We start from the raw sequence: 19,714 nt of genomic DNA, 5'->3' as shown, positions 1-19,714 counted from the left end.
TGCCAGCTGAAAGGGCTGATTCTTTGTTTTGATTGAGATGAAAAGCGAAAGGAAGTATAGACACTTGGAATGTTTCTGCAGTGAATTTGAATACATATTAAACGGAAAATGTAGGAGAGCTGCACATGGCATGAGCCTGTGCTAACATCATCTTATATCATACGCTATATGGGACTGTCCTGCAACCGGCAGACCAGGAAACAGATGTTTCATCAAACTGTGTGATTCCTTGCTTAAACGCCCAAAACTCCTATATCCCGACTTGATATCCTTCCGTAGAAATTGTTCTCTTGCTGAACCCAAATTCTCAATCCTCAATCACCTCAACCCAGTTCTTCTCAGCCTGTCTCCTCCTCCACCTCTCCTCAGCAGCCTCCCTCAGTATTCGCTCATCCTCCCCAACTTCCGCCGCCTGATCCGCCATCTCCTTGATCTGGTGCTTAACAGCAAGGAGCAGCATCTTATGCCAGCCACTGTGAATCTTGCATCGCTTCCGCTCGCACATGCCCCTGACCTCGTCGCCTTCTCCAAGCGGGTCGTCGACCTTTGACGCTTGGAAGATGACCTCACCTTCGGGAGACTTGACAAAGGCAGCAAAGGCGTCTCGCGCACAAATAGAGTCTAGTCTGTTGTCGTAGCCGCATATGTCCTCACCGATTCGGCCGGCGCTGATGGCTGCTCGGCGGCGTTCCTGGACCATTTCGACCAGTGTCATCATCTTTTGGCATAGAAGAGTTTCCTCTGCTAATTTGAATCGAGCGTTTGCCTTTTTGTCCAAATATTCCTTCTCTTCTTCTGTGAGTATCTGAGCAAGACGCTCTTCAGCTGCTGTGAGGGCTGTTAGCAGGAATGGAGGGAAAAAAGCCTGCAAAAGCTATGCGCATCAATATTTACCTGTTTCATCCCCATTTATCTCAGACGGCTTGCCTGAAAACGGCGCCCTTAAAGTCCACGATCCATCTCCATCAATAGTGGCAAGATCGCTACTTAGCAGTGCCATGAACTCTTCCTGAGACAGTTCGTCGCTCAGCGCAGCCTTTGTCCTGGCCTTGGGCAACTTGCTCAGCATGCGCTCCCACCATATCTGAGCATGCTCATCCGAACAGAAGACGCTTGGCGGACTGTGTGTTAGACGAGCCGCCTTTCGACACGAGCCCAGCGTGCATGTCTTCTTGTAAATTGTCATCAAGTTGTCCGTCGTGCAGTTTGGACAGATGAACTTTTCAATGAGGCTCTCTCCAACATCCTTGGCGAGGTGCACGCACTCTCCATGGAACCAATCCTCGCATCTCTCACAGCAAATCATCCAGCGGTGGTCGTCTGGACCTCTGCATATGCAGTATGGGCCGTTGTCAGACTCATCATCTTCGTCGGATGCATCCTCCGCCGCGGTACTGTTGGCCTCACTGCCCACCGTCGATCTGACTGACTTTGGCTTTTTAGGGTCCCGTACGGATTTTGGGCGTTTTGAAGGCTTTTTGACAGTAGAGGCTGTGCCCTTCTTCTTCTTCGCTGCGGATGTTGAGCCTGCCATCGAGGGTGCTGGATCTGTGGTCTCTGCAGTTTCTGTGGAGGGCAAGGGAGTCGAGGATTTGAAGGCTGGGACGGCATCAGAGTGAAGTGGAGCGGGCGAATTCACCGCGCTCTCACTTTTGATGTCCTCATCAATAAGCTCGAATCGCGTCTCCATGATGTAGGGTCCTGTGTCTGCGCCTGTGCTTATCCGCGTCGGATCCATTGTTAAGGCTTTGAGTAGAGCATGAACGCTGCAAGTGAAATTGCCCCCGGCCAACAAGCAAATGCTGAGTTACCCCAGCTTCGGCACAATACAGGAAAGATTTAACACGGCCACACAAGACAAGTCATTCCCCTGGTCAGTATACAAGACTCTATGACGATGAGATATCACAATTACAGCCTTGGGTTGGAACTGTTGAGCTGCATTCAGGAGGCGTTCATACTGAAAGACGGAATTTGTACCTGACTAAGCGTCTCAGTGGCATCGTGTAGTCACTAGGACCGCTGTAAGGGAGGATCGTTGCGCTGTCGGCAGATATCCGGCGATTTGACATGGATCTGGCTAGTGGCATTAATAAACAAAAAAAGCAATAACTTGCTCACGGCGGCATGGTGGGGCAGCATCTGTCGATATTTGGCAAGCTTCAACTTGCCTTTTACCAAGACAGCGCAAGAACAACAATTGCGGCGCAGAAACCATGTCGCATTCAATCGCCTCATCAAGGGCCCTTCAGGGCGCCCTGCGGAATCTCCCTGCGCAGCAATGCCGGCGATGCTTCTCGAGCGGCGCATTCCAGCCGAAGCAGCTCCGGCCGGTCCTCCCACGATCGCCGGTCCAGTCCCGACAGCCGATTACACAGAAGCGAACGAAATACAAGACTATCGAGCAGGCAAAGAGCAGGTATAGCACAGGGGTATGGGAAGACTCTTTGATTTTGGCTGGATTTTGATCAGCTTTGTAGAATCATGAGCTGTGCTAACTCGTTGGGTAGCCTTTCTCGTTGAAAGCGGCCATCTTGTTTGTCGCTACCTGCGGTGGACTGGTGTGGTACTTTGAGCATGAGAAGGAGCGCATGCAGCGAAAGAGAATAGCAGAGGCCACCAAGGGCGTCGGCCGTCCCAAGGTTGGAGGAACCTTTGAGCTGACGGATCAGAATGGCAAGACGTTTACCAGCGAGATGATGAGAGGCAAGCACTCATTGGTAAGCAAGCTTTCGGGACCAGGCGATTACTTTTCATGGAGGATAATCTAACTCGGCCAGGTCTATTTTGGATTCACTCGCTGCCCCGACATCTGCCCCGAAGAGCTCGACAAGATGGCCCGCATGCTGGACATTGTCGATGCCAAAATCCCCAACAACGAGCTTCTGCCCATCTTTGTGACGTGCGACCCAGCCCGCGACGATCCTCCGGCGCTCAAGAGCTACCTCGCCGAGTTCCACCCCAAATTCATCGGCCTGACGGGAACATACGACCAAATCAAGGATCTGTGCAAGAAGTATAGGGTGTATTTCAGCACGCCGCGAGATGTGAAGCCGGGTCAGGATTACTTGGTTGACCACAGCATATACTTTTACCTGATGGACCCAGAGGGCGATTTCGTAGAGGCACTGGGGCGACAACACTCGCCGGAACAGGCGGCACAGGTGATTGTTGACCATTTGAAGGACTGGAAGAACAGCCACTGAGCTTGTCGCTGTTGCGGAGACGAGAAGCGCAGTGTAAAATGACTTGTTTGTAACAGTAGTGTACCATTAAGCCATAGACGGATGGATGCTCAAGAAGCAATGAACCACTCAATTTTGACATAATGAACGTATCGCATAATGTTATGGCCCGTTTGTCCCTATTCGCCTTTTTTTTGTGACAAGATTGAACATTCATGGAAAACTAAAACTGCAAGTCTACGCGCAGTTGACCTGTGTTGATTTGGTCGCCTTCTAGTTGCGGTTGTAGCGGAGGACGCCGCCTAAGATAGTGGAGATACGGATCCCGGCCAGTATCGGCGCCCTGCGACTCAACGGCCACATGAACTTGCTCCCGCATACTTGTATCTCGACAGTCACAGCGTCGTCTTCTGGCGCAATCGCACCGAGGCCTCTAGGATCGATTGGCGGTATCACGACGATCAAGGCCAAAAGGTTTCATCTTACCAAATGTCGCGCGCACGGGTTTTGGGCCGATGCCGGCCGGCGCCCGTATCACGACTCGGCCTCATCACTCAGCCATGGCCAGCTTTCAACAGCTTCAGCGCCAGTGCAACTCGAGCGAGCACCAGTAGGCGAGGATTCCATGCGGCGGCATTTCTGCAAGAGAAAGTGAATTCGCCTTCTCAGTCCTTTCAACAGGGTCCTGTGGATGATACTTCACGCAAAGCTTTATCCGAGATTGCCTTTGCCTTTGAGTACGTTGGTTGAAGCTATCCAAAGAGGGCGCATATAATGACTAAGAGCGCCAAAACCACAGTATCGATGGAGTCTTGTATCAGGGTTCAAGGGCGATTCCAGGAGCCAAGGAGATGCTCAGGAAGATTAGATCGCACGACATCCGCTACGTCTTCCTGACCAACGGCGGCGGCAGTCACGAAGATGCCAAGTTCAAATCACTATCTAAACGTCTGGGACTCTCGGAAGACGAGGATGTGATCCGCAACAGGGTCATCCTCTCGCACACGCCGATGCGAGGGTGGGATGAGAGCGTCAAGAAGCAGGGAACAGTGCTGATTACGGGATCTCACCCAGAGATTGCTCGCAGGGTAGCCAACGAGTCGGTGTAAACCCCATGCCCTCTGCAACGTCTTGGCGAGAAACACTGACATGGGACTTGTGTAAGATACGGATTTGCCAGGGCCGTGACACCAGCAGACATCATCGAAGCCAACGACAAGGTGTATCCGTTTGACAACCTGCGAGAGAGCCTTCACAGAGAGTCGCGGCCGCTTCCTGATGGCAAGATTGTATCGAATACCATTGACCCCTACAGCAAGGACGTGCCGGCGAACCAGCTCAAGATTGACCAGATCCTTGTCTGGAACGACCCGAGGGATTGGTCCCTGGACATTCAGGTGATCCACGATCTGCTCATCTCGCATCGCGGTTATCTAGGCACGATTTCCGACAAGAACGGCAACGCCCAGCTCCCCAACAACGGATGGCAGCAGGACGGCCAGCCACAGCTCTGGATCTCCAACCTGGACCTCTTGTGGAAGACGGAGTACCCCGTCAACCGCTTCGGAACAGGCGCGTTTGTCGAAGCGCTAAAGGGCGTGTGGGCCGCATCGACGGGCGGCGCCGAGCTGCAGTTCAGCGCCTTGGGCAAGCCGTCGAGACACACTTACGAGTACGCACACGACCGGCTGCTTCACCACGCGCCCGAGGAGCCGCACGGCAAGGGCGAGGAGAAGAAGCCGCTGAGGCGGGTTTACATGATTGGCGACAACCCAGAGAGTGACATCCGGGGCGCCAACGAGTTTGCGCCGGCGGACGGGACGGAGTGGATTTCGATCTTGGTCAAGACTGGCGTGTGGAAAGAGACTGCGGCGGAGAGAGAGCCGAGGTACAAGCCGACGGTGATTGTGGACGATGTGGTTGAGGCGATTGCGTGGGCCATGAGGAATGAGGGAGTGGAGGTGACGAGGGAGTGGCTGGCGAGCGAGGATTGGGTCTAGATGAGTCTGTGCTATGTGTGATTCCTTTGTTCAATTTTTTGTTGTCTCACTTCATTTCGGGCAGCGACCTGAGTGGCTAGAGTTTGCGTCGGATAGAGCCAATAGAGCCAAAATAGAGCCAATGGATTCGTACAAGTATGCGACTAGAAAGTGCGCACGCGAGCACACGAGGGAAAAGTGGGCTGGGAAAAGGCCCTCAGCCCTTTGGAGCACGCTTGGGATTTCCTCATGCGGCGACCGAGAGACGGGGGGATGGCTCTCTCTTCAGGGGGGATATCTAGACTATCGTATGTGTGCCTGTCCATGTTTGTGTATGTGTGGCAATGCAATGTAGCATGCAGGCTCTCAGCTACATCCAGGGCGAGTATGTAGTACATAGGGGATGGAGAATGAGGATTGGATGGGATACAGGAGGACAAGATAGGATAAGGCAAGGGGGGAAGCGTTCGTTCGTTTGGCTGAATGAGTGAGTGGAGGTTTGCTAGCCTTGGGTAGTTTGCTGGAGTGGAGAGAATAGAAGGCTCATCACATGTCTGGCCGTCCATGTCCGCCAACGACAGGCCAAAAGACACCTTGTCAGTGCAGCGCGACGGGCCGCGAGTCCCCTTGGCTTGAACCTTGTGAATCCCCTTGAAAGGGTCCAGTATCAGCATTAGAAAAAGTACAATAGACATGGAAATCAAAATAGGATCAGCACAGTCTAGAGCCCAAAGCCACCTCCTGCTGCTACGTCATACAGCTGTTACGTCGACACCTCTTCGTTGCTCTCCCGGTCTTTTTCTTGGTTAGCCTTGTGCGATCCCTCCAACAGCCCAGCCTAGTTCAATCCCTTATCACAACTCAGCACGGCCTGTTTTTTCCTCCTGGGCTTGTTTTGCTAGCACGAAAAAACAGCGTGGCGTTCACTCAGGACTAGTAGCACCTTGTCACAGCCCAGAGTCTTGACTGGGGTCACGAGGGCTGCTTTTGTCCTTCCCCAGATCCCTTCCTGTTTTTCGACGCTCTCATTCTTTTTTCCTTCACTTTGTCTTTCTTATCTCTCACTTGGACACAGTTCTTTCTTTTACCTTTCCCCATCTTTCTGTCGCTAAGCGAAGTTCTGTCGACAATATTAGTGGATATTGATTCTGGAACCGGCTTTTGTTTCCACGCGACACTCTCTACTAGCGACTTTTCTTTTTTTGTTGAGCCGTCTTGAAGCGCCTGGAACCCCCACGCCAACTCTTTTGCGCCTTTGTTCACAACACTTGAGAACTGCAACATTCCTGTCCGCCACAAAGAAGAAACCTCGCATTGTCTGACGCAAATGTCTGAAACCCCAACCCATCATCCGGCGCCGTTGCGCTCGGCTCTCAAGATGGACGACGAAGCGGTGCGAACTCCGCCTGCCAGCGGCACTCTGAAAGGTACGTATGAGTGAACTATTTCCAAGCCAATGACGCCGAAGGAGGCTATATCGACTTTACTCTACGACTGCGAAACTCCCACCGCGAACTGGACAATGCTTTCCGCAATGATCGAGCGTCTGCCATATTGCTTCGGTGACGATAATTTCGCCTGTTGTAGCGGGGTTCAGCTGGTGGGGTGAAACGACATGTCGACGTCTTTTGCTGTCCCGGTCGTCGATCTCCTTCGTGCGCTTCTCGTCGTGTTGCCATCGGCCGATGAGGTAAAATACTGGAATAAGAAAATGTGGAATGAGGTACCGAGCCTGGGCTTACACTCTTCACAGCCGTGCAGATTGCCGATCCTGTCCCCGAGGACTATATCGAAGACGATTCGCACCATGGCAAGCAACGCCGTCCAGCGGCTCCCGCTCGCCGATTGAGCGGCAGACTGTCTGCAACTGCTTCGCCAGCGATTCGACCTGTGGACGATACGGCTCTCTCGTCTCACCATCATAGTCATAGCCACCGCCGAAACCACCAGAGCGAGAGGATTCTGGCCCAGGTTGGAGAATGGCTGGAGCGAGAGCGCAAGAAGGCAGTGGCTAGGAAACAGAAGCCTCGTCGGCGCAAGTCCAAGTCTCCCCCGTCCGACCAGGCACAAGCCGAGGCCGGTGCAGCTTCTACGGCTCCTATCCCCCCTACGCGCGAAAGATCGAATTCCACAAGCTCGCAATCCAGCGACATCTCCTTCGATGGCTTGCAGCATATCCTGGAGAGTTCCATGGCTTCCATGGGGCTTACTACGCTTCCAAAGTACAGCCCACGAGTTGGCCCCAAGCACCGACGACCGGGTTCGCGCTCGGCTCTTCACCGTACTGCCTCTTCGGATACCGATTATGTCGACGGTGACGCCATCGTACCTAGCTGCGATGCTTGGCTAGACAATTCCAAGACAATGAGCTACACCGGCGGAGCCAGCATCAGCACGGATGATGTATCAGCTCAGGCGACCAAGGCCGAAAAGGAGAAAGAAGCATGGACTGTTTTCAAGAACGAGATTCTACGCATAGCCCACACCTTGAGGCTTAAAGGGTGGCGCCGTATCCCCCTCGGCAGCGGCGAATCCATGGCCGTTGAGCGATTGAGCGGCGCATTGACCAACGCCGTATATGTCGTCACTCCCCCGGCTGATCTGCCCCAGGCCGACGGCAGGAAGCCGCCGACAAAGGTGCTGCTTCGCGTGTATGGACCGCAGGTGGAGCATCTTATCGACCGAGAGAATGAGCTCCAGGTATTGCAGCGACTCGCGCGCAAGAAGATTGGCCCACGACTTCTGGGAACCTTCAAGAATGGACGCTTCGAGCAGTTCTTCAATGCCATCACGCTCACTCCGCTGAACCTGCGAGAGCCTGAAACCTCGAGGCAGATTGCGAAGCGTATGAGGGAGCTGCACGACGGTGTTGAAGTGCTCTTGCACGAACGTGAGAATGGGCCTGGTGTGTGGAAGAACTGGGATCAGTGGCTGGATAATGTCGGCCGCATCACCAGTTTCTTGGACAAGGAGCTTGAGAAGACGCCAGAAGCCGAGAGGAGAAACTCAATTGCTCATGCCTGGAAAATCAATGGTTATGTGTGTGGTGTTCCCTGGGAGCAGTTTAAAGAGGTTGTGATCAAGTACAGGGCCCATCTGAACAACTGCTACAAGGGTCACCGGGCCATCAAGGACAGGCTTGTGTTTGCGCACAACGATGTGAGCACCTCCTTTGCACCGTTTGATCTTTTATCAGAAGCTAACACTTTTTTAGACTCAATACGGCAACATTCTTAGGATTCGTCCTGATGACGAAAAGTCGCCGCTTCTGCAGCCTGCAAACAAGCACAAACAACTTGTCGTCATTGATTTTGAATACGCAGCTCCCAACACCGCCGGACTCGAGTTTGCCAACCATTTCACGGAATGGATGTACAACTACCACGATCCAGTGATTCCCTTTGCCTGCCACGCCGATCGTTACCCAAGCCTTGAGGAGCAGAAGCGCTTCATCAGGGCATACGTGGACCATCGGCCGCAGTTCCCGCAGGCCAGCTCGACGCCCCGACTGACACCACTCGACACTCCCAGCGCCGCAGCTACGCCATCGCTTCTGCCGACGACGTCCAGCAGCTCCATTGTCGACTTTATGCTGGATGCTCGCTACCCTGGTGGTGACTGGGGCGCAGTCGAAAAGGCGCGCGAGGAACAGGCCGAGCAGCAAGTGCGAGAGCTCATCGAGGAAGCCCGGCTCTGGCAGCCGGCGAACAGCGCCCAGTGGATTGCGTGGGGTATCGTGCAAGCCAAGGTACCAGGTCTGGATGGGACCCCTGCTGAAGAGGAACCTGGTGCGGACGAATTCGACTACTTGAGCTATGCCCAGGACCGGGCCATGTTTTTCTGGGGAGATGTTGTGCAGCTGGGGCTTGTTAAGCTGGAGGAGCTGCCGGAGGCACTGCGGGCGAGGATCAAGATTGTCAAGTACCTTTGAGCGTTGCAGCCAGATTTCATGTATGTTTGATATTTGGTGATTTGATTTGTTTCTGATGCTTTGCAGTTGACTTGAATCGTTCGTTGTGTGCAGATTCTATCTAGTATTGTACAATTAGAAGCAAATAGGAGTAAAGCTAGCGAGTCTGTATAAATGTATTTCAAAATGCTATAAGTGCCGCCTGTATACGTGTGTATTTTGTATGTAACATCGTTTTAATCTCAATATACCCATATATATCATCCACTCATGCATCCAGTTTCAATCTTTCCAACATGGCATCAATCTTTTGAAGCAAAATCTGGTAATTGATGGCATCCGAGGCAAACTCATCCTCGGCCGTCTCACCATCCAACGTTCGCACCGCTTCGTTCCCTCCCTCAACCTCGCCATTCTCACTCTTCTTCGCTCCATTAACCTCGATGCTCTCACCCTTCTTCACACCGTTAGCCTCACTCTCCTTCAAGTCAAGCTCAGCAACGGCAGCAGCAGCAGCAGCAACAGTGCCATCAACGACGTCCGCCGAGCCGTTGGCCAGCGCAGCCACCATCTGGGCGCTAATCTCGCCGTCCTCGTCCATCATCTCCTCCAGGCCGGCGTCTTCGAAGCGCAGCCGGAAGCGCTCGGAGAGGTAATACCGGATGTCGTCGAGCAGCTCGATGGTGTCCGTCTCTTCACGCTTGGTGATGCGGTCTGCGCTCTCGCGGATGAGCTCGTGGAAGTCGGGCTCGTCGATGTAGTCCTCGAGGCGCTGGGCGAGGTACCGTGCGGCGAACTCTTCGAGGCGCTGGACGCGCAAATCCCACGCTGCGTGGATGACGTCGTAGATGTTGATGGGCTCTACTTCGACTTCTACTGATTCTTCTGTTGTTGTTGCGTTTCCTTCGCTGGTGATGTTGTGTGTGCGGTCGATGAGGGCGTTTGCGGTGCCGCTGCCGAGAGTGCTGATGGCGATGGCGGCCTTGTTCTTGAGACTGTCGAGGAAGAGCATGTCGGCGGCGTAGAGCAGATCAAGCGCGTGCTCGAGCGGACACGGGGCGTTTTCGGTGTATAAAAAGGACAGGATGAGCTCCAGCACGGCGGGCGTACAATCTACAGTAATGACATGCAGGTGCTCCGCCTTTTGCGACTCGACAAAGTCGCCCGAGAACATCTTGTCAAAGTACTCGCTGCGGATGAGCATGGCCTTGTGGGCGGGATACAGGACGGATTTCCTCGCCTTCTTCGCGCCGTTGGTCTGGGAGGAGGAGGAGGAGGGGCCGATGGGGATGCCGGCGGCGGTGGTGTATCCGGAGGTTGAGTCGGCAGGGACGCCATCGGATTCTTCGCCGGCAGCTTCGTCTGCTCGCAGGAGAATGTCTGCGAAGATGGAGTTGTCGTGCTTCCACCGGACTTCGTCGACACGGTCTGTGTCGACGACCATCTTGTGCGCCAAGACGCTCTCCTGGAAGAAATTGCCCAGTTGGTTTAACGCCCTCTCGACCTCGTCTTGATACCGCTGCCGTGCCAATCGACGGTCATTTCCCACCAGGATGGCTTCCCATAGCTGTTCAATCTCGAGCAGCTTGCTGATCTTATCCAGGCCCTTGGCAACCTCCTCCTCGGTTGCAGTGCTACCTGGAGGAGCAAGATCCCTCGGTACTTCACCCAAGTAAATATACCGAACGGCAATCTGGAATGCCTCTACGGGAATAGTCGACGATACTTTCCATGATGCTGTTTCCGGAGCTGCCTCGAGTTTCCTGCGAAAGTAGGGCGTCCTGGATGCAAGCAAGAACTTGTGCAGGTTGAAAGACTTGGTCTCGGCATCCAGCGAGATGTCCGTCGTGTTGGGAGCCGGACGGCCCAACAGGGTAGAAATGTGTGATGACCAGTAGACGTATGGATCTGAGCTCTTGGAGAAGTCATACTGCAGCAGCAGGTTGCGGATTCTGTCGTTGAGGGCGTTGTATATGCAGCGCTCTCCCTGGAATGTGTTTCTCTCGGCGAGGGCGCCTATACATGAGGGTTTTGGTTTAACAGGATGCTCTTTTGTGCAACGTCCAACTTGATAAACCCGGTATAGGACAAGATGTAAGCAATGGATAACATACCGGATTCTAGCAACAGCTGAACCAGCTCATAATGCCCACACAAACTGGCCTACATAGATTCTCTCGTCAACTCCCAACCCCGCCATTGCCCCTCGCCACAGCAAAGCACTCACAATGATCAAGGGCGTGTAATCAAACTTGTCCTTGCCGTTGATGTTGACGCCCATGCCAATGAGCTCCTGGCACTTGCGCAAATCGCCCCGGCGGCACGCCAGCAGGAAATCATGAAACTCTGCACTCGTGTCGAGCGGGTTCTCGTCCCGCAGCACGCCGCTCTTGATCAGGAGGCTCTCCTCGCCCAGCTTGCCCTCGAGCTCATGCTTTCCCAGCACCATTGTATGATGTAGTATTCCCAACTCCAAGATAAGAAAGAAGACACAAGGGAAAATAAAACTTAGAAATAATGTCGCTATTATGAGGGTATACAGAGAATGAAATGAGAAAAAAGATTGGATGGATGGATTATGTAAAGGCCGTCTTACGGAGATAACTTTGCCGCTTATCGGGTTTTGAGCATGTCACCGGAACTGCCATCGCGGGCCCGCCCGTGCTATTACTCCGGGCTTTTTGTACAGCGTCATTCAGGCAATGGATGTCATCAATGTCATAGATCTGTCTTTTACCTTGATTGCTCCGGATTATCTGTTTTGCAAAAGCTCCGTCTTACTAAGTGCACCTTGTACATACAGTGTCATGTACAGTAATAAGTGTGTTGTTCTACATGAGACTAGCAGTTACCCTAAACTCAAGGCCGATGTCTGCAGCTTTTTTGCTCTTGACCGCTACAGCAAACGACAGAATGTCAATCAAACGTCAGCTGCAACAAAAAAGAAAAAGAAAAGAAAAAGAAAAGACGCCACCAAATGACACATTGACTTTTGCATCACACGTCACACGCCAAGCCACAACGTTTTTTGACGGCCAACGGCACCACGGGTTGCTCCCCAAGTCCCTATCGATAAGCGGATACACCCCGGCACTTCCCTTTTCGGCCCGTTGCCATGGCAGCCGCACGATTTGTTTACATCCATCCTGCACCAACATCCCCGTTTTAGCTGCTTAGCGGCCTGCGAATTGGCGGAGCAAGGGTCCCTTTTGGCCGCATCGCAGCAACTGGTCGTCCGTCTGCCGCAGCCAGCAGCAACAGCAGCACAAAGGTGGAAACGCACGCACTGCTTTGGGCTTGGAGCCGGTTTTTTCTTGCTAACAAAGCCATCAGGGCCCGCCCCATTTAGGTGCTGAGCCGTTGCTCTCTCTGTCCATTGTATTACCTTTCCGACATTCACACTTTTTTTCTCCTCCTCCGAAGCAGCATCACCAGAACAAGCTTTTCCTCCTAGTGTTTTTCTTTTTTGGCTTTGGTACGAACTCTGACAAGCCCCCGAGGAGAGACACAGGATATACATTTTATTTTTTGGTCGTCTTTTATATATCCTCTTAACCTTGTCTGACGCCCCTCCCTCTCCCCCCTCCTCCTTCGTCCTCTTTCTCTTCCCTGGCTGCAAAGTCGGAAACAGGTTCCTTTATGGGGCTCGGAAGCAGACAAGCATCGTTGGTACCGCCGTGAAAGCCCCTCAACATGTCGTACGAGGACAAGTACGAGACGCTGGAGAAGATTGGTGAGTTCAAAACAGAAGCGGCATGTCTTTTTTTTTTTTTTTTTTTGAGTTCGTTGCCAGCTAAAACATTGGCGGCGCCTTTCTCCCCCCTCTCCAGGCCATGGCTCCTTTGGCATCATCCGCAAAGTCCGCCGCAAGGCCGACGGCTTCATCATGTGCCGCAAGGAAATCTCGTACCTTCGCATGTCGCAAAAGGAGCGCGAGCAGCTCCACGCCGAGTTCCAGATCCTGTCCCATCTCCGACACCCGCACATCGTCGCATACTACCACCGCGAGCACCTCAAGGCGAGCCAGGACCTGCATCTATACATGGAATACTGCGGCAACGGCGATCTGGGCCGCGTCATCAAGGACCTGCAGTTGAAGGGCCAGAGAGCCCAGGAGAGCTTCGTCTGGAGCATCTTTAGCCAGCTGGTTCTGGCCCTGTATCGCTGTCATTACGGCATCGACCCTCCGGAGGTCGGCGGCAATGTCTTGGGCGCGGCGGCCGGAATGGCTCCCAAGACACCAGCCGGAGCTATAACGATTCTACACCGAGACTTGAAACCTGAAAACAGTAAGAGTTTTAAACATTGCGCATCCTCGCTGGGAGAATTGCCTGGTGTTATGTTTTGGCGAAAACAAACTGACCCGACTCTCTGTCTACAGTCTTCCTCGGTGAGGACAATTCCGTTAAGCTGGGCGACTTTGGCCTGTCCAAGATGATCAAGTCGCAAGATTTCGCTTCCACCTACGTCGGTACCCCGTTCTACATGTCGCCCGAGATTTGCGCCGCCGAAAAATACACTCTCAAGTCCGATATTTGGTCGCTGGGGTGCATCATCTACGAGCTCTGCGCTCGCGAGCCGCCCTTCAACGCAAAGTCGCACTACCAGCTGGTCCAGAAGATCAAAGACGGCAAAATCAACCCCCTACCAGACATGTACTCTCCCGAACTCAACCAAGTCATCAAGGACTGCCTGAAAGTCAACCCGGATAGGAGACCGGACACTGCGCAGCTGCTGAACTTGCCGGTTGTGAGACTCATGCGGAAAGAGAAAGAGGTGGTTGACCTGAACAAGGCGCTCAAGGCGCGCGAGGAGATTCTCCGCGAAAAGGAGACGGAGCTGAACTTGAGACTGGTGAACCTGGACAAGGACAAGCACCTGATACGAGAGGAGCTTGATGCGTCTATTCGAAGAGAGTGGGAAGTCAAGGCCCGGCTAGAAATCGACCGCCACATTAGTATCGAGGTGGAGAAGCTCAAGAAGCAGTTTGATGAAGAAGTCAGGAAACACGTGGAGAGAGAGCTGCAGAGCCGCCGTAAGAGGACTCCGTCGCCGCCGACAAGACAAGTTCAAGTTCAGGTTCCAGTTCAGGTTCCAGTTCAGGCCGATTCTCCCCCTGCAAAATCGGAACACGCGCACACGTCCTCTGCCGATGGAAGCGGCGACGAGTTCCCTTCCACCACCGACATCACCGAGCTCTCTTACTCAAATGAGAGCCCCGACACCAGCAAGGAAATCAAGCGGACGGCACGGACGCCATATACCAGAGCGCAGACGTTCGCCGGCCAAGTGAGCACCCCTATGGACATTGAGATGACTTCACCTGGCGCCATGGCCATCGCAACGCTGTCACTATCCCCACGCCGCCACGGAAACACGAAGGCGCGAACGCATCAAGGTAATATCTTTATTGCGAATGCGACGACGACATCCAATCCCGAGAAGTGGGAGAGAGAGGGCGCCAGCCTGGATTCGGACGACGAAGATATCACGCCGCCCTCACCGACGCGACACAGGTCCTCTAGGAATCCCTTCACCAGCAAGAACCGACCGATCCTTAGTTTGAGCTCACAGAAGACGTCGAGTGTTGCCGCCCGCATTAAGACCAGCGGCGCCAGCTCGAGCGGCTTCGTGTCCAAGCAGGCTGTTGTGCCACCGGCGCAGACGAGCAGCCGCACGCGATCTCCAGCCAGCCGGTTGACTAAGATTCCTTCCGTCGCGAACCTGGGGCTGCAAAATACGGCTAGCGAGACTAACACTCCCTCGCCGATATCGTCATCGTCGTCGTCGTCGTTGTTGGGCCATTCTCGCAAGTTGTCCTCTAGGAAGGACGCATCCGATACGCTCAGCAAGGCGACTAAGAGCAACCTTAAGGGCCGGACGCTCGTCGAGTTGCAGCAGGCGCGCGCAGGAGGCCGGCCCATGAGCGTCTCGAGCGCACCGGTGGGCGAGAACGTGAGTCCTAAGAGATCCAGAACCTCGGCATACCGGGAGCGCGTGGTCAGCTCCGGATACGCCGAGCCGGTGGCCGTGTGGAACCCGGATGTGGACGAGATGCCGAGTCCGTTCCTGGACCGGCGCCGCATTGCGAGGGTTTAGGAGGCCTTTTGGCGGTGAAAGTTGGAGGGGAAGACGAGGAAACAAGAAGAAAGTAAAAAGAGAAACCAGAAAAAAAAGAAGCTTGCTTTCCTTTGGGGAGTTTGGCAAACTGGTGTTTTGGCTCCCTTTTCAAAGAAATATGCTCTGCAACGGCGGCCCCCCTTTTTTTGCTTTTCGAGGGCTTGCTGCTGTGCAACTTCATCTCATTCATGCATGGCATCAAAAATTGCATAACATCGATTGATCACCGACATTATACCACCAAGAAACCACATACATATGGATACCATACATTGTACCTCTTTCTACACCATTTGATTCTAGCTGTTTTTTTTGCTTTTCTTGTCAGAACATGGCTGGGCAGCAACACTTCGGGGCGAACCTCATTTTCCGACTTTTTTTTCTTTGCATGGAACATTCAACATGCTAAGAACTAGCATTCAGCACGAGTTGCGTTGCTCGTGTGTTAAATTCGTTTAATCATCATCTCTGTTTCCCCCCTTTTGTCTCTTTTTTTTTTTTGTTTATATTGACGGATATGTTCTTTCTTGGCATTCTCTCAATGGGGGAGAGGTGAGCGTGAAAGACGAGTCAGATGGGGAGCACAGCAGAGCTCTTGAGCTTGAACTCGGTCTTTTTCTTACAGCGGGAATTTGGGGAGGAAGCAATAGATGCGGAAGTCATTCAGCAGACAGCACATCCCCAACGGGATGGAGTTCTTTTCCCTTTCTCTTCTTTTCGCCCCTCCTTTTTTTCTTCCTTTCTTGTCATGTATTTTGTGTTTGTGTTCTTTTATTGTTTCACTGTTATGAAGAAATGTGGCGTGTGGGATGAGGATTTTTTATTTAAGCTGGCCTGGGTTGGCTGGTATCTTTTTTTTTTTTTTGGTTGGTCTTGGACTTGGGTCTTTTGCTGTTTTGGCTTGGCCTTTGGTTTTAAGGCGTTTTTGGGAGAGATGGAGAGAGATGATTACATATGACCAACCACAAGACCAATAACGATATTTCAGAACTACGGAGTGCTGCTCGTGATGTCATGTGTCTGCGTGTTTATGATTTGAGTTTGGCGTGTACGATTGGGCGCTTGGGAGAAGGAACATTACTACTCCTTCTCTCGCGGATGAGATTTCTTTTTGCTGTAATTGCGTTTGTATCGGATCATGTGCGATATTGCGCGGAGTGAAAGACGACTGGACGATAGATATCCCTTTTGCCATAGGTCGGCCTCGGTCCACTTATGCAGCGTCGAAGTCGAAGCATAGAAGATAGAGAGCATGCGTCTCATGCCATGATCTAGAGCACCGTTAGATTAGCAACGCAAACCATATAAAAAGCATACGATAAATGATGAATCCTCCTCCGTCACTGCATCACAGACGATATCTTGGACCTCCTCTCTCCCCCTCCAAAGACAAAGGCACAATCCACGAACCAAAACGCTCTGATATGCCCATTTGCGTCCAATCAAGACGTCTCCGAATATCTCTCCACTCACTCTAGCCAGCTGCCCAGCTCCAGTTAGACGGAGTAAATGAAATCATCTTTTTTAATCCATTGGATCGGCTTAAGTGATTATGCAGCCATTGATGCGGTGACGGGACTCTCCACAACCAACCAGCAACCCGGTCTACACCGAAATTGACAGACGGCAGAAGGGAGGGGGCAAGACCAAGAGAAGAGGAAGCTGATTATGGCTGGCGCCTTTGTAGATGCGCCAGCTCACATTACGTCTTAAATAATACTAATAGTTGACTAAACAATACGCCGCTGCGTCTTGATGCATACCGCCTCGCCTCGCCTCGCCTCTCCACGGGAGGGGATGAATGCATTGCATCGACGTAGCCAAGCGCTCGCTTGCGCAATTCCAAACACCGTCCGTCTAGGCTGCTCGCTGCCTGACCAAGGCAGGTCGGTGCCTCTCCTTCTGTCGACGCCTGACGGGAAAACACAATCTTTCCGCATCTTTCTCAAGGGTATAAGAAACAAATCGCAACGTGACCGCGTACGCCGTATCCCCGGTATCGCATGAAATATAACAAATCATGTTTCTTCTCCGCTCCCTGGTGAACAAATTCGTTTTCAACAAACATTGACCTGGTATCCCCAGCTCCCCCCGTATCCCAGATAGAAGAGAAGAAAAACATGGAAGGAAAAGAAAAAGACAGGTTGCGTCTGTGGCAGCATAGGCTACAATGTAGCCGACAATTGGGTAAAAAAGACAAGAAAAAGTGAAAATAGAAAAGGTAAAAACATTGAAATGAATCAAATGCACACAATTCAACGCCATAACCAACAATGACCCAAACTGATAAACTAAATCGACGAGCCGTGAGGCTTTTTCCCTTCTTGCCTAGCCGCGAGGCCTCATCCATCTTTAAGGAACTTCCGTTGCCGTAATCCCGCAGCCTCGAGAATGATACAACTCCTCCCTAAACCGTGCCTGCTAGGGCGCCTGAAGAAGACAAACTTTTTTTTTTCTTTCCTTTTGCAATGTCATATTTCCTTTCCATTGGTAATCCTGCAAAATATCTTTTTGTGTCGATGGGCTCGCCTCCTACGGCAAGCTTCCAATTCTCCCTCGTACAGCGTGTAAATGTTATCCACATAATTGGCCCGTAAGACTGCTGGCCGCAGGTCGCTCTAGCCGGGCGAAGATGAAAAAGGGAAAGAGGGAGAGGAGGGTGAAAAGAAAGAAAGAAGGAAATGAAGGAAACGTGGTGGCATTGGCGTCCAGCATTATTTATGGCGAGACGAACTGTGCTTGTGCTTGTGGTGATGTGTAGGTGAATGTTTGTGTCGGCTTGACGAGCCACCGCTACTCTCCAAATCTCTCTCTAGCGTTTCGACCCTTGATCTGTATCCCTTGACAATCTCCTTGATATGGGCTATCCTGTCGAAATCGACCTCGAGTTCATCAAGCTGCCGCAAGATGTCCATATATCGTGCAATTTCGGCATCGGCGCCGTCAATGATGTTGCCGGCTCGGTCGTATTGAACCTGTGTGAACATTTGGGCTTGTTCACTGAGATGGCGGATGTTCTGCTCGATGCCGGCCATCAATCGATCAAAATATCGCCCCAGGGCTGATAGCGATGAGCTATCCAGCATCAAGAGACCTTGGCTGCTGGCTCTGCTGGCTGCCCTAGAGCTTGCCGAACCTCCGCCGCCTCCCAAAGCCGCCTGGCCTTGCCGAAGCAGCTGAATCTCTTCGGCGCTGAGTCCCAGTTGTGTATCCGGCACGGCATTGGAAGTGGCCATGGCTGGCTGTCGTGCGAGGCGCTACGGCGCCTCTGGGACAGAGAGAGCCACTCGTGGCCGTGGCAAGGTCAGCAGAGTAGCAAGACGGATTGCTATGGCGTCGAAGTCGAGGATGGTGGAGGGTACGGCAATGGTAATAGAGGTTGGTGAAAACGATAAAGGATGTCGGATCGATTATACCACGGGACGGCGAGGTTTAGGTTTGCGATGGAAAACGAGGACTGTACTGTGCATGAATATTCGAGTGACGATGGCGTCTGGTCCGGCAAAGTCAATGCACAGAGGGTCATGGTCTCGGGGTGATGACGGCAGTGATGTGCATGACACCGCAGGTTGGATTGAGAGCTGGCGGCGCGCAAGTGGTTTGAAACCGAACCCCGGTGTGGCCAGGTTTTGGCGCAGGCCTTATCCCAGGATCTTTGTACAGTCAGGAGCTTGTGATTGGAGAATCGGTATCGTGGGGGGGAAGGCGGTCGTTGCTTCTGGCCGGCGGCTGGTAGACGTTGTCACCTGTTTTAAGCCGCAGAAGCCAAGCAACACAGTGAACAGCGACGGTGCACAGCAACGATGAACAAGATGTCGATTCATCTGTCGGTGGAAGAAGAAGCAAAGAAGACATTCAAGCTCAAACAGGCGCCCGAGGTTGTGAATGGCCCGGCACCAGCGATGGGACAGGGCCATAGCCTGTTTGAAAGCTGCCCGATTCCAGCGGTGCGGGCGGCCAGATATTAGTGTCCAGGCGAGTAGGAGGTACCTGCGATGACCCCACGTTCCACTAACAAGAGCTCAAGCCAGCCTGCGAAGCAACTGACCGACAAACCATTCCGGAGTAGCCTGTGAAGGAGGCCAGCCGCAAATTTGAGCCTCTTCCGCGCTTGTTTGCACGCCTGGGCTGCTCTGCCGGGAGCTATTTTTCGCATGTTTATGCACTAGAATTCAAAGTTCAAAGGGCTGTGAATGGCTACCAATCACATGGCTCTGGAACCATCGTCGAATATCTAGCTCGAGGCCGTTTGATCTTTGACGGCTACCAGCATGCATTCACTGCAGGGGTAACCGCTGCACGCCGGGTAATAAGTCTTGGGAGCTGATTTGTGCTCCGCCCATCGAGATGGAATTTAGTCTGGCCATTCGTTTTTCTTGTTCGCCGATAACAAGCTGAGCAAGGAGGGGCGAGCTAGCTGGGCATGAATCCGAGGGCTGAATACATAAGTCGCGGCATCGCGTTTGCCGGCCCGTCTAGACAGTAAGATGTCAAGACGCTTGCTGCTAGCTGGGAGGAAG

At 52.8% G+C, this 19,714-nt stretch overlaps 9 protein-coding genes across 9 annotated transcripts; 6 read left to right on the top strand and 3 right to left on the bottom strand.

Moving 5' to 3' along the window:
- Positions 1–307: 307 nt before the first annotated feature.
- M431DRAFT_91052 (hypothetical protein) lies at positions 308–1,534 on the bottom strand (the record flags this gene model as incomplete). The annotated part of the gene is made up of 2 exons (XM_024924211.1): positions 308–828; positions 895–1,534. The coding sequence occupies 2 exons, from the start codon at positions 1,532–1,534 to the stop codon at positions 308–310; spliced, it is 1,161 nt and encodes a 386-aa protein (XP_024772130.1).
- A 597-nt stretch (positions 1,535–2,131) lies between these two features.
- On the top strand, positions 2,132–3,359 carry M431DRAFT_121257 (hypothetical protein). The gene is made up of 3 exons (XM_024912128.1): positions 2,132–2,432; positions 2,511–2,720; positions 2,781–3,359. The coding sequence occupies exons 1-3, from the start codon at positions 2,217–2,219 to the stop codon at positions 3,204–3,206; spliced, it is 852 nt and encodes a 283-aa protein (XP_024772129.1). The 5' UTR covers positions 2,132–2,216; the 3' UTR covers positions 3,207–3,359.
- Positions 3,360–3,674: 315 nt separating this feature from the next.
- On the top strand, positions 3,675–5,185 carry M431DRAFT_7857 (hypothetical protein; the record flags this gene model as incomplete). Its single annotated transcript, XM_024922714.1, has 3 exons — positions 3,675–3,922; positions 3,985–4,290; positions 4,351–5,185. The coding sequence occupies 3 exons, from the start codon at positions 3,675–3,677 to the stop codon at positions 5,183–5,185; spliced, it is 1,389 nt and encodes a 462-aa protein (XP_024772128.1).
- Positions 5,186–6,491: 1,306 nt separating this feature from the next.
- M431DRAFT_90848 (hypothetical protein) lies at positions 6,492–9,095 on the top strand (the record flags this gene model as incomplete). Its single annotated transcript, XM_024924192.1, has 3 exons — positions 6,492–6,591; positions 6,918–8,323; positions 8,379–9,095. The coding sequence occupies 3 exons, from the start codon at positions 6,492–6,494 to the stop codon at positions 9,093–9,095; spliced, it is 2,223 nt and encodes a 740-aa protein (XP_024772127.1).
- A 247-nt stretch (positions 9,096–9,342) lies between these two features.
- Positions 9,343–11,523, bottom strand: M431DRAFT_91248 (hypothetical protein; the record flags this gene model as incomplete). Its single annotated transcript, XM_024924239.1, has 4 exons — positions 9,343–9,513; positions 9,577–11,090; positions 11,189–11,237; positions 11,302–11,523. 4 exons carry the CDS (start codon positions 11,521–11,523, stop codon positions 9,343–9,345), a joined length of 1,956 nt encoding a protein of 651 aa, XP_024772126.1.
- Positions 11,524–12,767: 1,244 nt separating this feature from the next.
- On the top strand, positions 12,768–15,173 carry M431DRAFT_497741 (hypothetical protein; the record flags this gene model as incomplete). The annotated part of the gene is made up of 3 exons (XM_024917633.1): positions 12,768–12,807; positions 12,905–13,363; positions 13,456–15,173. 3 exons carry the CDS (start codon positions 12,768–12,770, stop codon positions 15,171–15,173), a joined length of 2,217 nt encoding a protein of 738 aa, XP_024772125.1.
- Positions 15,174–15,278: 105 nt separating this feature from the next.
- Positions 15,279–15,689, top strand: M431DRAFT_217916 (hypothetical protein). Its single transcript, XM_024913535.1, has one exon. It carries the CDS (start codon positions 15,383–15,385, stop codon positions 15,608–15,610), a length of 228 nt encoding a protein of 75 aa, XP_024772124.1. The 5' UTR covers positions 15,279–15,382; the 3' UTR covers positions 15,611–15,689.
- Positions 15,471–16,213, top strand: M431DRAFT_217951 (hypothetical protein). Its single transcript, XM_024913537.1, has one exon. It carries the CDS (start codon positions 15,769–15,771, stop codon positions 16,150–16,152), a length of 384 nt encoding a protein of 127 aa, XP_024772123.1. The 5' UTR covers positions 15,471–15,768; the 3' UTR covers positions 16,153–16,213.
- Positions 16,214–17,959: 1,746 nt separating this feature from the next.
- On the bottom strand, positions 17,960–18,418 carry M431DRAFT_46526 (hypothetical protein; the record flags this gene model as incomplete). Its single annotated transcript, XM_024915388.1, has 1 exon — positions 17,960–18,418. A coding segment is annotated over one exon (459 nt), but the record flags the coding sequence as incomplete, so codon positions are not given.
- Positions 18,419–19,714: the final 1,296 nt, after the last annotated feature.

Source organism: Trichoderma harzianum (assembly GCF_003025095.1).
Source record: "Trichoderma harzianum CBS 226.95 unplaced genomic scaffold M431scaffold_10, whole genome shotgun sequence".
In the NCBI taxonomy this organism is placed as follows: domain Eukaryota; kingdom Fungi; phylum Ascomycota; class Sordariomycetes; order Hypocreales; family Hypocreaceae; genus Trichoderma; species Trichoderma harzianum.
The sequence above is the reverse complement of the archived record's forward strand: the minus strand, read 5'-3'. Positions and strand labels throughout refer to the sequence as shown.

Coding starts and splice junctions, on each gene's coding strand:
- M431DRAFT_217916 (XM_024913535.1), top strand. CDS start 15,383: ATGCATGGCATCAAAAATTGCATAACATCGATTGATCACCGACATTAT.
- M431DRAFT_121257 (XM_024912128.1), top strand. CDS start 2,217: ATGTCGCATTCAATCGCCTCATCAAGGGCCCTTCAGGGCGCCCTGCGG. Junction 2,433..2,510: donor AGAGCAGGTATAGCACAGGG/GTATGGGAAGAC, acceptor CTCGTTGGGTAG/CCTTTCTCGTTGAAAGCGGC. Junction 2,721..2,780: donor TGAGAGGCAAGCACTCATTG/GTAAGCAAGCTT, acceptor TAACTCGGCCAG/GTCTATTTTGGATTCACTCG.
- M431DRAFT_217951 (XM_024913537.1), top strand. CDS start 15,769: ATGGGGAGCACAGCAGAGCTCTTGAGCTTGAACTCGGTCTTTTTCTTA.